The 14732-nt window shown below is 41.5% G+C and overlaps 1 protein-coding gene across 1 annotated transcript in view; it reads right to left on the bottom strand.

Moving 5' to 3' along the window:
• Positions 1 to 4804: 4804 nt before the first annotated feature.
• Positions 4805 to 14732, bottom strand: part of col6a1 (collagen type VI alpha 1 chain) — a 35308-nt gene continuing 25380 nt past the window's right edge. Inside the window, exons 27-35 of the mRNA XM_023335574.1 lie at positions 10522 to 10557; positions 10144 to 10180; positions 10016 to 10024; positions 9794 to 9927; positions 8612 to 8709; positions 7503 to 7689; positions 7239 to 7410; positions 7102 to 7131; positions 4805 to 6567 (exon numbers count right to left, since the gene is read on the bottom strand). Of these exons, the coding sequence (XP_023191342.1) occupies positions 5948 to 6567; positions 7102 to 7131; positions 7239 to 7410; positions 7503 to 7689; positions 8612 to 8709; positions 9794 to 9927; positions 10016 to 10024; positions 10144 to 10180; positions 10522 to 10557 (1323 nt within the window). The 3' untranslated portion in view covers positions 4805 to 5947. The remainder of the gene's footprint in view (positions 6568 to 7101; positions 7132 to 7238; positions 7411 to 7502; positions 7690 to 8611; positions 8710 to 9793; positions 9928 to 10015; positions 10025 to 10143; positions 10181 to 10521; positions 10558 to 14732) is intronic.

Genomic DNA, 14732 nt, shown 5'->3' with positions numbered 1-14732 from the left:
CCCAAACATGTGGAGGGATCGAAGTCGTATAGAACAGGATAGAGAACAGACTGAACGCCCTCAATACTCATAAAGACACACATGCGCATGAATGCCGGAGGGTCTGGACGCCTGTTTGTGATTAGTAGGCAGAGTAAGGGGAGTTTACAGCCGGAGTAAACACTTACAGCCCGACCATGAGCCTTCTCATCATGTTTATACATTCGTAGGTGCACCAGTTCTCTCCCCCCACCATGTCTTTGAATGATTGTGCACATAGTGGGAGGTATTCCTGTTTGCGTTGGGAAATTTGGCGAATTTGCACAGACGAATGAACAGTTTAACAGCTGAACTTTCATTTAGCTTGACTTTTGCTAATTATGTATGCGAAGGTCGTAACCATCTGGCCCAGAGAGCAAAAAGGCTAAAGGGGCAGTAATATCTAAATTTGACTTTTTTTTTTTTTTTTTTAGCTTTAAATCATGTTATAATGTTGTTCCCTCATCCAACACATACTTGGACTGTCGCCTTGATTCTTTAAACTCCATAGCAACCAGTCAGCTGTTGCTTGATGAGACCAGGCACAAAGCTCCAGTTTCCAAGCTTCCGCCTCACAGAGCAACAGAGCAGCCCGTACCCTGTCAGCTCCTTCAGACTAGCCAGCATCAATTAGCAAACAGGTGGAGGAACTGCGCATCTGCTGAGCTCATTGTAGGAGCTACTTCTCAATGCGACACTGGTGAAAACGTTGTTAAAGGGTTAATAGAGGAGCGACGTTGTTATGACTTCTTGAGGACGAAGTCTCAGAAAGAGCAAGAGTTTTTTTTAAAGGGACAGAGGCCCAAATTCAATAAATTTTACACATATACAGCATTTTTACAACAACTGAAGGTAACATAGTTACTTGATTGCACTGTAAAATAGGACAACGTGGCTGGAAAACACACGAGCTCCTTCAAACAGCTTTTCGATTATACCAAGCTATCTTCAGATTTGGTTCCACAGCAGCAACAAATAAATAAAAACAATGAAATGTTTGGCATTTTCTCAGACTGAACAGAGATGATCTGTGAACATTATCATTTTCAAGTCTCTTCAGAGATTTTCAAGTCTGGACTTTGACTGGGCCACATGAGGATATTCTGATCTAAACCATGCTGTGTGGATCTGGCCATAGGTTTAGAGTCGCTATCTTGCTGAATATCTGATTGGACTGATGTCTTTTTAGCCTTAGACAATTTTGTTTTCAGAAATGTCTTATTGTGCTTCCCACAGTCTGTTGACACCAAAATGGTTTGATTTTGTAAATGTGGACCTTTGACGACCTCTGGAAACATTTATCAATTTCTTTAAGAAATGGCGGCGCAAACAAAAAATGTTGCTGCACAAACTCAGCAAAACTGTTTGACACAATTTTGCTTAATCTGAAGAAGGTGGGTGAATGGGGCTGGGGGCCAGGGGCAACTATGACCAGCTTTCCCCAGCATGGCATTTGAAAAAGTTCAAGGGGTGTGAATACTTGTGTGCCTCAAAGGTTAAAATACAAATGGAAATAGTACGTAATGCTTGAAGAAACAAAAACTTTGTGTGAACTAGGTTGACTCAGCCTTGAGTTTCAGAGAGCTTTTTTGCCAAATGTGGAGATGGGAAAAAAAGAAAGAAAGAACGAAATGCTAAGACAGGAAAGGGGATAAGAAGAAGAAGGCCAGATGCAAACCAGAGTTATTACCGTGAAGATCCTTTCTCTATCTCTGCTGCGGAAGGGCTTTTCCTTAAAAAGAGAAGGATAGACGAGTTGAGCGCTGTGGGATGGAGAGATGTGGCGGAGGTGGAGAGATGGGGGCAAAGAGAAGAGGGGGGTGTTCTGGTCTCTCCGGGAGCGGTGACTCACGGAATAGGAATGACCTTCCTCCCAAAGCAGTTTCTGCTTCTGCTTCCCTCTGTCTCTCTCACACACAGCCTCTTTATTATTTTTTTTTTCATTTAATTTTTCTCTTTTTTTTTTTTTTTTATTTCTTCCACATGGAGCTAAATAGTGTTTCAGTCCAGGGAAGGACGGGAAGGAGTTGGACGAGGAGGGGGATTTCTGCAGAACCAGCTCCAGAAATATAAACATCTCGTTTCTGCACATATTGCCAGAACAACGTTCTTTTTTTTTCTTTCTTTTTTTTTCTCCTTGTACTGAAGATGTTCAAAAGCTCGACTTGATTCGGGAAGAAAATTGCACAAGCAAACGAGAATTAACACACAGATCCAGTCAAAGCAACAACTTTTGAACGCGACCTTGCGGTTCTTTGTACATCTGATACTTGCTTTGTACGGACGCGATGGGTGAAATTTGAATCGGAGAATCTGCGTTTAGCCTAAAAACATCGAGATGGCTGAACGAAACATTCGGTTAGGTTAACACTGACCCTGTTTTTCTGCTGCTTCTTTCTCCAGATGTGGATGCTGCTCAGACAAGACAGCTGGGAGAAGTTATCTCCAGTGCACCACACACACACACACACACACACACACACACACACACACACACACACACACACACACACACACACACACACACACACACACACACACGCACACACACACGCACACACACACGCACGCACGCACGCACGCACGCACGCACTCACATCAGTCTGTGCGCAGCAACGTGCAAATTTAAAATCAAATCCATATGGCCAGCTTATGTGATTTCCAGAGAATCTTGCAGGAAAAGGGTTGCACTTTGGGACGTCGAGTAAGATTTCAGAGATTTTAGTTTCGCCGCAACCGCTTCGTTCAACAGAAATTACGAGGAAAAGCTCCGGCGGAGCCAAAGCAAATTTGAAAAAGAACAAACTCACACGGTTCGGAAACCGAGCCGCATGCACGCGGACCTTATATTTATACGCGCGTAAATCACGCACAGAAAACATGCGGCGCTCGAGGCGGACACACAGCTCCGCGCGCGAGTATGTGCACGGTCACGCAAACACATAACGCAGAGGCCGATGCGGTAAGTGGATTTGGGGGGCCCGTCAGCTGCTTTTAAGGACAACACGGACGCAGGAAGACATGAATCAAGAGAGTGCAGACGAACCATCTGCACGGCGTCCAGATTAAGCAGATTAAGCAGTGAGTGAGAAATCGAGATCAAAGGGAGAAAAGTCGAGAGCTGCAGTTGAGAATTGTTCCAGTCTGATGTGTAATATGAAGCATGTGTCCTGCCGAGAATCAAATGTTGTATTTATATTTGCAGTTACATGAATCTGAATGGCAAAAACAATGATGCAGGAGTACTAATTGTGTTGTAAAACATCTTTTATCTCCGCGGGAGGAATTTCTTCTTTGCATTTGTACAAGAGTTAAGAGAGGTCACCTGTGATGCAACGCAGAAACCCTGAAATTGGTCTTTTAAGACGCCGCTGCAGGCCGGGAGATTAACAGGCAGATACCCGCTGTTGTGAGTCCGAGGCTGAAAATGGCCAAGACAGCAGGTGAAACGTGGACGTGATTTTCCATTTTACTTAAAGGAGACATTCATTGATATCCCAGTGGGAAACCCAATAAGGATGAGCTCCAAGTTTAATATCCAAGATAGACCAACTATAGCAGGGCTAAGTTATCATATGTTGCTTCATATATGCAACATGAAGCATTTAGGATGGTTAGTTTATTAGCTTCCCTGTACTGTAATAAACTAACCAGTACAGTTATGCCAAAATTGGTTCACTGAATGCGTTTTATGAGGGTGAGATAAAAACCTTAAAGCAGAGTTCTGAACATTTTCAACACCATATGAAGACTCAATATAGAGCTTGACAGAGAGGAAGCTCCTATGAAGGGCAAAGATTTGGGGCTTTTACTTGTTAGAGTTGTAGATGGTTGTCACACTGCTTTATGCTAGTAAAGAAGTTGATCAGGGGAAAAAACACTCATAAAATTCTGTGGGTAGCGCACACACACTACAGCAAAGTAGGAAATGTTTTTTAACAAGCATAATTATCCATCCCAAAGGAAATACACCCACAAGGAACAGAACAGGCCCTAAGACAGAACCCTGGGGGATCACCCACCACATCATAGCTGTTTTTTACTGCATGATTCAGCTCTCAAAATGCTAAGCGTTCTTCTAGAAAGAAAGATGTGGACATCATTTTTAAAAAGATTGCAGACAACTTGACCAAATCTAAACTCCGATCATCATAATGTGGTGGTCAACAATGAAAAGTGAGATGAGTGGACTTATAAAAGTGGCTAACCTGCATCTGTAGAAGTAGAAAATTACTACTCCACTGGGATCAGATGATGGAAGAAATGTTAACCCCCCACACTCCATCCATCCATCCATCCATCCATCCATCCATCCATCCATCCATGATCATAACGTGGGAATTACATGTCCTTTTCTTGATGGAAAATGGACAGATGGGTTTTTTTATGATCTCTAAGTTTACTTCAGTGCTTTTTACCCCATAAGTTATCATTTGTGTGTAAATAAGTTATTTTGTAAATAAACAAAATTACTTGAACAGAAGTTTTATTTAAAGATGAAAATCCTGTTCTCCGCGATGCAGGCAGGTCAATGTTTATATTCCGTATGCAGACATTTATTTAGATTATGTAAAAATGGTCACACATAAGGTCACCATCATAGCTTTTTCAGCATTTTCTAATCTTCGCAGAAATCACCACCATGTGAAAGAGCTAAACTAATGTGCTACATTGCACTAAAAGTCTGCTTTTTACTTGCCTTTTCTGATTTGATGGTAGAGAGCTGCTTTGCGTAAATTACAGTTTTCCTTCGATAATGGCACAGAAACAAATCGAGCAGAAAGACTTGGGTGTAAAACAACCTTTATTGGAAGAGATCTTGCAACATCACAGAGGTTTTGTGTTTGCAGTTTAAAAAATATCTTCTTTGGACAGCTTGTGTAGAGGCTGATACACAGCGGGTAATAGCACCGTGGATAAAAACAACAGTTCAGTAGCACTGGTCACTGTAAATCATATGAAACCAGCAAGCATGAGGACCGGCTGAGACGGGCCTCCAGGGGCCTCTTGAGGCCCTTCAGGTTTCTTCTCAACTTTTAAGTGTGACAGATGTTTTCTATCTCACTGGTGTGTGTGTCTGTGTGTGTGTTTATGCTGCTGTTTGTCCCAAAAGGCCAGAAAACACATCGACTCCAGCAAAACTGTTGATGAAACAACCAGCCAAGAATTTGCACACACACATGTTGAGTGTGTTAGCTGGTACTAGCTGTCTTCGCTAGTACCAGTTAAAAAAAGGGGCCCGTCTACTGCCACATCCTGCTGTTTTGTGGGTGATTGAATTTCCAACACAGTGCTGTTTCATCATTTTTCCCTATGAACCTTTCCAATAGATGTAATTAAAACTAAAAAACAAAGCGATACGTCAGCCAGGAACCAGACCTAACCAGGGCTGCTCTCTTTAAATTTGTGTTATGGTGGCACAACACATTTGAACGAGGCTCCAACATTTACCATAACCAGCCGTAGCTCCGGTCCTGGAGAGCAAAGCGAGGGTTCAATTAAGCCTCTCTGTTTGAAGTTTCATTGGTTGAATCAAGTCAAAGCTAAGAGTGCTAGAGAAGTACAGAGTACCTGAGGAGAAACCGGTCCAGACGTAGAGTAGAGTAAGCAAAAATGTGGCTATCATTGACGACTCTCCAGGATCACAGTACACTCCTTTGGATTTGGACCGTTCTACTTTGAGTTCTAACTCGAGGCAGAAAGATTTCATCCGTGTACTGTCAGATTCATCGAATAGTGGTGTATAGAGACTAAGATAGTCTGCCTTGGAGGGTCAACTCAAAGTAAAAGAGTCATTCTCAAAACATATTTACATTTATCCGACACTACCTTCTCTTGATTTCAAACATACTTGAACACAGTGTACTGTAAATGAGTGAGACTGAATATTCATAATTGGTCTAAAAGATCTAAAGCGTGTACGTCCTTTTTAGTTCACCCTCTGGGGCAAAGAAACCCTGCGGCTGACGGTTTGGTGGAAGACCCCGCGGAGGAGGGACGGGTAGTCGGTAACGCGGAACAGGTGGCGCTGACCGTAGCTGATGTCTTGCTGCTGCCCTCTGCTCACCAGAGTGAGGAGGTTGGCCTCGTTGACCTGGCTTCCCACCGAGATGACGAAGACCTCGATACCGGCGTCCGCGACCTCGCGGACTCGCTTCTCCAGGACGGCCCCGGTGACTCTTTGAGACCGGCCGTCAGAGAACAGCACCAGCTTCCTCCTGGATCCGGACGCGTCACCGCGGCTAGGCAGAGAGCTAATGGCGAACTGCATGGCCTGCAGAACGTCGGTGCCTTCGTTTTGGAACTGGGCTTCTTCGATTTTAGACGCCAGCTGGGTGTAGTTGTTGGTCAGAGGCTGCTCCAAGCGGGGGCTTCTTTGGCTGTACTGGCCCACGGCCACTCTGACCACGACGCCTCGCTCTCTCTCTGCGGTGAGGAAACGTTCGGCCAGGCGCTTGACGAAGGCCTTGCTTATCTCAAAGTTCTTCTGGCCCACACTGGCTGAGCTGTCCATCAACATCAAAATGTTGGTGCTCTGAGAGAAGTTGACTGCAGTGAAAAACAGAACAAACAAGAGAGGAAACGATCAGGAAAACATTTGATAATGGATGTTTTCAGTGGCGCCGTTACGGAAAAGAAAGATAACTGACTGAACGGACAGCATCCCTGTCTCTGCTGAGGAAAAAGTATTTCCACAGCATGAAACTGCTACGGAATGAGAGGTTAAGGGTAATTATAAGAGTAATTTCTCCACCACACAGTATTTTGAATGCTAGAAAATTGAATTTTGATTTCATCCACATATTTGCTTGGGGCAGAAGTAGAACCAAGATTTCAATGAGTTTTATTTTTTTGCATAAGAGCACAGAACACAAAAAGCGCACCACACTTTATTAGAACAAAACTTGTTAAAGCGTTTAAAAGGCCCCCTTTTCTTCCACTTCACAATACAACAATAATTTGTGGTGTTGCATCATAAAATCTCCATTAATACTTTTAAGTTTGAGGAGAAAAATAAATTTGCCTTTTGAACCCTACTGTGGAAGTATTGCAAAGGAAATAACAAAAATGAGAAAAACTTACTCGGACATTTGTAGTCCGGGCATCTCTTAGCTGCAAAAACCAAACACACAAAAAAGCAACAGTCGTTTAATAAAACTCATTTCGGAATATATATAGCGTATGAAATAAATGGCTGCAAATGTTTAGCCGTGTTGTACTTTGACAGATATTGGCCGTGATATTCTGCAGGAAGCTGTCCTCCAGCAGAACACCAAAATTATCCAGGACAGTGGGAAAGTCTGGTTGGGGGTCGTTGGCACACTTCACAGACTGAAGCTGTTCCTGGTTGGGCTCGCGGCCTGAGTAGTCCTTAATTCCTAAACTGCCCACCTAGCATTGAGGCAAGAAAACATACGGTTAAGCACATAAGAACATAGGAAAGTACAAAATTCACCTTGCAGATGTCACCTAACTTCACTCACCATGATACCGTGCCCGCAGAGCACATCGAGGCGACTCGTGTCTCTGATGATATCAGAGCGTCCATCAGTGAGGACGAGAACCACTTTGTTCTCTTTCTTCATCTCTCTGACCATGGTGTTCATAGTAACTTCCAGGGCCTTGCCTGTGGAAGTGGCCTCAGCCTTCCAGGGCATGTCTCTCACCTCCCTGAAAATCAGAAACGCACGCATTTCCGCCAGGAAGCTTCATCAGCAAGACCAGTGGCGTTTCACAAAAGCAACGGCAGCTTGACGTGACGAAACACGTCAAGCTATTTGAAGCCGTTTCAAGTAACGTTCGGTCCTCACGAAACTGCTCTTTTACAGGTTTCTGCTTACGACAAGCTGATACTGTGGCAAGGACATGAAAGAGACCTGATTTTAGCCGCACACAAGATTCATAAGACAAGGCGTTGTAGATTATGTGACTCGTGTGATGAGAAAAACGTGTTTCCATTGCAGTTTAGCAAAATCCTGTAATTTCAATACGGCTGAAAAACAACCTCATCCAGATCGTAACTCCAATCTGTGCAGTTTTATGGTCAATGGAAACACAGCTGGTAGCACAAAATAATACACCAAACTGGCACAACTTGCTCCGTTTCATTCAAAATGCCTGTCAAAAACTTTCAGAAAGCAAAACTATGTCAAATTTAATTCCAAAGCAAAATATGAAGCAAAAATGCTTTTATTCTAGTTACATATATGCATCCAAAGTTATGGAAAAAAACGTCAGTGAATCCTCGAAGGTTAAAAATTGTAGCTCGATCATTGCAGATGTATATTATATACATGCTAAGATTTGAATGTAGGTTCGCACACAGCACAGCTAGCCATACTCTAGGACCAGTTCCGCAAATTTCTAGGCATGTTTAGCAAGGCAGAACATAGCTAACTGAGGATAGACCTTAACTCATCCCGTTCTCAGAAAGAAAACAAACATAGTGTGACATGCTAAAATTGCTCATTTTCACATTAGGAAAGACGCCAGGAAATTAAAATAGTCAAAAAACCGCGGAGTCAAACAGAAAGCCACAAATTGAGTGATAAGAAAAGGCGGGAAGCATCTGGTTGTGTGTTTGTGAACTCACTGTTTGAACTCGTGGAGGCTGGTCGTTAGCTTTATGATCTCTTGAAAATCTGACCCGCTGTACTGGACAACACTGACGGTGGACTCGTTCAGCGCGAACTGGAAAGGAAAACACTGAAGTGTGAATGAGTGTTTTGATCTACTCTGTGTGTGTGTGTGTGTGTCGTGTCTGCAAGCATTCATTTTGCTCTGTCAACATTTCAGCGTCACACCCTTCCTGACTAATTGCATCCAAAGTGGAAGCGGAGAGTCACTGGAGAGACATAAGAGTGTGTTCTCAAAAGAAAAGAAACACAACAGCACAATGTTTCATTCTTACTTTCTATTTTAAGCATCTGACCTCAGAGGTTTTTGTTTTTTTCTTAAAACCCCAGAAAAACAGTCATTGAAAAGGCTTATGTAAGCAACTTATTCCACAAAGGTCAGATGCAGGGTGTCCCACTGAGGCTTGGCATGAAACGGAAAATATGAAAACAATGCCGTCATGTGAGTCAAATCCACAAATGTGTGATTTTTACCAAGTCCGAGTCGAGCCTCGAGTCTTTCAGGGCAGAGTAAAAGTGAAATCTCAACTCTCTCAAAAGGCAAATCCGTCTCAAAGTGAAAATCAACTCGCAAGTGTTTAATAGGCAGGTTCGAGTCTTTTACGAGGAAATCCAAATAACGTTCAAAGTCTCTTGGGGTAAGTCCATGTCAAGTCTCATGTCAAGGAGTGAATCTAAGTAAAATCTGAAGTATTTAAGTGCCAAATCCAAGGCAAGTTTAAAGTCTTTAAATGTCTTTAAAAGTCTTAAAGTCTCTGAGGGGGAAGTCTTGAATCTCTTTAGGACAAGTACAAGTCAAGTATTTGAAGTGCAAGTCCAAGTTAATTCTGATATCTCTGAGGTCCTGGTCCAAATCATCCAATTCCACATGTAAACAGACTTTACTAAATTCTGTACATCATTTAGAAAAGTATTAATAAAGGATATTTACCCCATTAAAAACATAAATGTTACTTAACGCGAAAAGCAAAGCCAACAGAAATGGGACAATTTTTGGATGGAATCAAAGGGGATGTTCTTTTATTTTGAAAGTATTTAACACCTGCCACCGCTTCACTGCCTAGTTGATTTTTTGGGGGGTTTAGAAGCTGTTTTTCTTTATGTCGGAGGATTTGCAAATGCGTGGTCAAAGGTGTTACCTTCACTTGATGGTCTTTAATCAGTCTGCCAATAACTGCGATGATGAAATCTTTGGCAAGAGCAAAGTTCGTTGAACCGATACTCTCCGAACTGTCCACGACAAACACCAGGTCCACAGAGGCACACTTGCACTCTGAAAAACACACACACATAAAATCATAAAGAATAAGCTGCGACGTGCCCGCCGAGAACAAGACGTAAGGTACAACTTCCAAACTCACCGCAACAAGCTGGGAAGCGATTGGAAGCGGGAAGAAAGGAGAAACAAGGTCAACGTTATTCACCGTAGAAGAAGAAAGCAGGACGCAACCCGAGACGAGCGAACGTGAAGGCCGAGCCTCTAACTTACAGCAAAGCTTCATGATGATATCCAGAATTTCACATTCCTGTGGGGAGAGACGGAGAGCGGGTTACGCTACGGCCGTATCACGTCACATTGCATTCAAATTCAAAACACAGGCAGAGATCCCAGAGAGTTTCAAACCCCTCCGAAAGAAAAACAGGACATGACAATGACGATGCTGTGCTGGGAGGACTGAGACCTGGACGGGTTTTACAGCTCAGGAAATTGAATGTGGAGCTTGGACTGAACGTATCGTATCAGCTTCTGATTCGAAAGTAGCACCGGCTGGAGGAGGAATTAATTCAAAAGGTCCTCTCACATCTGGCCAGAATGAGGTCAAGAGTTCACAATAAGTTAACAGAGCTTTTTCTTTTTGATACTCACATCAGTTCCTGGTGGTCCAGGCGGCCCAGGAGGACCCTGGGAAATAAAAAACAGACAGAAAATAAGAGCAATGAAAAATGATAGAGACACCCCCCGACAGATGTCTGGGTTTATTTAACAAATGAAAAAAAAAAGTGTCTGGATTGACTTAGGATGACGGAGCAAGTTTTGCAAGAAATCTTTTTTATTTTCGGGGTTTCTTCGGAAAACCGCCGCACCATGTGACTGCGAACCAGATTCCCACCATCTCCGAAGCCACATCCACGCCCACGCATTCGCCGTCGTCCTGCAACAACCTTTGAATCTCCCAAAAGTTTACGACGGCAGGCAGCGTTTCTTCTTTTCCACTCAGCTGCAGGGGAAAGCCATGTGTTTTTGCTTTAGCAGCTATTAAAACTCAGTTTGAGGGCATTCGTTTCTGACGCCAGCGCATCGCGCAGGAACAAACACACGACGCGTGAGAGGGTGAGAACGAGGGAGAGAGCGAAAGAGCTGTTTGTAGAGGACATGATGCAGACTTCTGCCCGATGCAGCATGTAGAATAGATACTAAACGGAGAGGAGGAAGGAAAAAAGGAGGCAGGAAAATGAGGGAGAGGATTGCGAAAGCGTAGAGTTCACTTATGGGTTGTTTGGCGTTTTACATCATCAGGATGTGAATTGCTATTTTCCCTCTTACAGATTCATTCTGGTTCGCTAAATCACGACATGATGTAATGGACGGATTCATAAAATCAGTTCTGTACCAGAAAATCCTGAAGGGAAACGTCACAGTTTGCTGGTGCAGCAGCAAACAGGTCTACATCTGAATTTGGCAAAATTACAAAAGACAACCCTCTTCTAAGAAGACTGGGCAAATATTCCTCCAGAGGAATTTTAAATATTTACAGAGAATTATTGCAAACACGAAATGGCATTTATTGCAAGCAAGGGTGTTTGGATAACTTTTCTCCTCCTACTTAACAGATTTTTTTTTGTAGTTTATTTCATTAGTTTATGAATACTTCATTTAACTACAAGAAATCATAAATGCAAGGGAGCAGAAAGGTGCATAAACTTGTAATATCTGCCACCTATTAGCTATTCAACTGAGAAAACTTGAATTCAAGAGCTTTTTCAAAGACACCAGCTTATTCAACGACAGACGGCTTCATCGTAAGGATTTTAAAATGTATTTTAAATGCAGAAAGATGTTCAGATTGCTTTATCTAACTGTGAAGACACCTTTAATTGAAATGCTTTTAAGTTCTATTTTATTTCTGTTTTTACTAATCTGTTTTGCATAATGTTTGGAACAAAAAAAAAAATTATATGCTTTGTACATACATTTCCAAATATTGTACTCAACTCATTAAGTTTCAGTAAGTTTAAACATTGGGTTTAAAATGCCACTTACTACTAACTTCTCTCTTCTGTAAAAGAAAAGTCGATTAGTCGGGCTACACTGAACAGTAAAACTCTAGCAGGGAAAGTGCTTTTTATTTTATAAACCTTCAGTACTATCCCATGTGATGTTATTATTCTTATTTTAGCTAACGTTAGCTCATCGTTTCAGGTGCTGCCGAGTTCATGGCTACGGGCAGGAATGCAACGCAGGTCATTTATCGAGGTCACGGGAATCCACGGCACTTAAATTTGGGTTTATATCCACCGACGTCCCCTTTGGTTTGTAATGTACTATTTTCAAGCCTCATATTTGGACATTGCCAAATTCATGGGGCTACACTGAGCCATAACTCATGGACACGCCTTGAATGCTGCACAACTCTAACCCTGTGTGTGATTTAAGACAAGCAGCTCCTCGGGAATTCACTGTGTTTACTATCGTGATTGAGAAAGTCATTTTCAGTTCATAAAACTGTCTCTGACGAAAATGTCTGCTAGTAGATCAGGCCAATTAAACAGAAATATTCAGTATTTTGAAGTCACCCTCAAGGATCCACTCTAGGAGCCGTTTCTATGCAATTATTCATTGTTCAGCTAGAAACAGAGTATAAATTGTGATTTTGTTTAATACATCCACAAAACTAGAGTTTAATTGTTTGACTGTTGGTCCATTAACACTATTGCTAACAGTTTTATGCGTGAATATTTTATATTTATGACTAATTTAAAGTGAGTTTAGCACATTTTGGCAACATAAAGCAGGGTTCTGCTCAGAAAGGGAACAGCTTTATATACGCCATGCAGAAAATTGGAGTCCCGTCCCTAATTTGTCTTCTGGGACGGGATCTTGTTGTCTGCTGTGTGTGTGCCACATGTTGGTACTGTTACCGCTGTGTGCGTCTGTTTCTGTCACAATACATGCTCGGCTTTAAGCCTAAACTTTGAAGCCTAAGTAAATATTTTTAAGGCTGATTCCTTCCCCGCTAAAACTCCAGGCCTTGCTGGTCATGCTAGCCACATCCAGCACACTGCCTATCTACATGAATTATGACTTTACTTGAGAGCAAACATTTTCACTTCAAGAGGATTCATTTATTTCACTCAAATGTAACGTTTTGCTCTTTCTCAAATTTATGTCATAATAGATGTTTTTGTTATTTTCAAAATATGCCCTGCTCTCCTTCAAAACTATGTTTTTGATGTTAGTCTGAATGCCTCTTGCATAAATATTCTCTCCTTACTTGCTGCGTTTCCATTAGTTATAAAATTGAAATTATAAAAATAAATTCTCTCAATGGAAGCAACAATTTTGAAAAAAAAACTCTTGTTTTGTGATAAAAAGTTTTGTGTTAAGATGTGGAGGTTTTTCAGCCGTAACTAAATAGACGGACTTTGCTGAACTGCAATGGAAACACTTTTTTTGCGTCACACGAGTCACTCAATCAACAGCTGGGCGTTACTGCTGGCGAAAACCACAAAGAAGACGACAGGAAGCAGTCGGAAGATGAAGGTTTTTGTTTTTATTATTTTGGCACAAATTGGTTTTAAGTCAGCAGGATTTTCTTTACGTTTGATGATAGAGGTTTGTGAAAGAGCAGGGGAAAAGAAATAAAAAATTCTGTTCTTAAGTTAAAGATACCTGTGATGCAGATATATTTACCCCGCAGGACTGAGCTCCACAATCTTGGCATGCAGGTGGTGCAAATGAGGAAAGAAACTTTGTGGCATTCATGTCTGACCGTCATCCATGTAAGAACAGTCAAAAATAACAGAGACGGTGTTGTTAATTTTTGCGAGAGGAGGTTTTACCAAGTAACAATTTGCTCAAAGGAAGCCATGTTATTAAGGGACAACACCCAGCTTGTATTGTCTTGAAAAAGACTACGGTTAAAAACGGCGGCTCACGTTGCAGTTCAGATCAAAAGTTCGTAACTGTTGAGAACAAGAACATTTAAGGCAGAAAAGGCTATTTAAAATTCAGCCAAATGAAACATTTTGTATATGTAAGTGCAGTCAACAGGACGGAGCCATTATGTACCTCAAATCTGGAACAAACTTCCAGAAAACTGGAAAACAGCTGAAACACTGAGGGCCTATGAATCAAAACCTAAAATCCCACCAGCTTGGACTGGGTTTTGGAACATCGACCGACTTATTTGAGGTATATTGATGATTTTGATGATTAACAAAATGCTGCAAAACGTCCCTGGTTTTGACAATTGGTGACTGTATGATGTGTTTATGATGATTTTATGTTTTCATAATGATCTGCCTTGTTGCTGAAATGAGCTACACAAATAAACTCGATTCATTGTTAATGAAAATAATATGATGGTGCTGGTTACTTTTCCCCATCACCATTTGATCGTTTTGGATCTCTGGTGATTTTGTAAACAAAATTTACAAATTTTCAACAGGCCCTGATGAATAGTGATATTTTCTAATGAGTGTCAACATTTTAAGAAGATCTTTACTTAGATGAAGAAGTGAACTAATTCATGTTTGGACTCTGAATTTTTAAGCTGGCAAATGAAAAAGATGAATTTATTTGGTCTTATTGTGAGGGATGAAACATCTGCTTTATTAAGTATTAAATGCATAAAGTCAAAAGTTTTGAAGTTAGGAATCAAAATTTGTATTTGTATTGTGAATGTAAAAACTGAATTTTGTATTTTACAATATTTTTCATTAGACTTCGGCAAAACATGACAGACTGTTTCCAGTCAATCACATGAATCAAAAATATTGTTTTACATTTTAATATCGTGTATTAATGCTAAACACAAACTGCCATTTTTTCCACGCATGAATCAAGAAAAAAGTTCC

Source organism: Xiphophorus maculatus, chromosome 6 (genome assembly GCF_002775205.1).
Source record: "Xiphophorus maculatus strain JP 163 A chromosome 6, X_maculatus-5.0-male, whole genome shotgun sequence".
Classification (NCBI taxonomy): Eukaryota; Metazoa; Chordata; class Actinopteri; order Cyprinodontiformes; family Poeciliidae; genus Xiphophorus; species Xiphophorus maculatus.
This window is presented reverse-complemented; position numbering and strand designations above follow the sequence as displayed.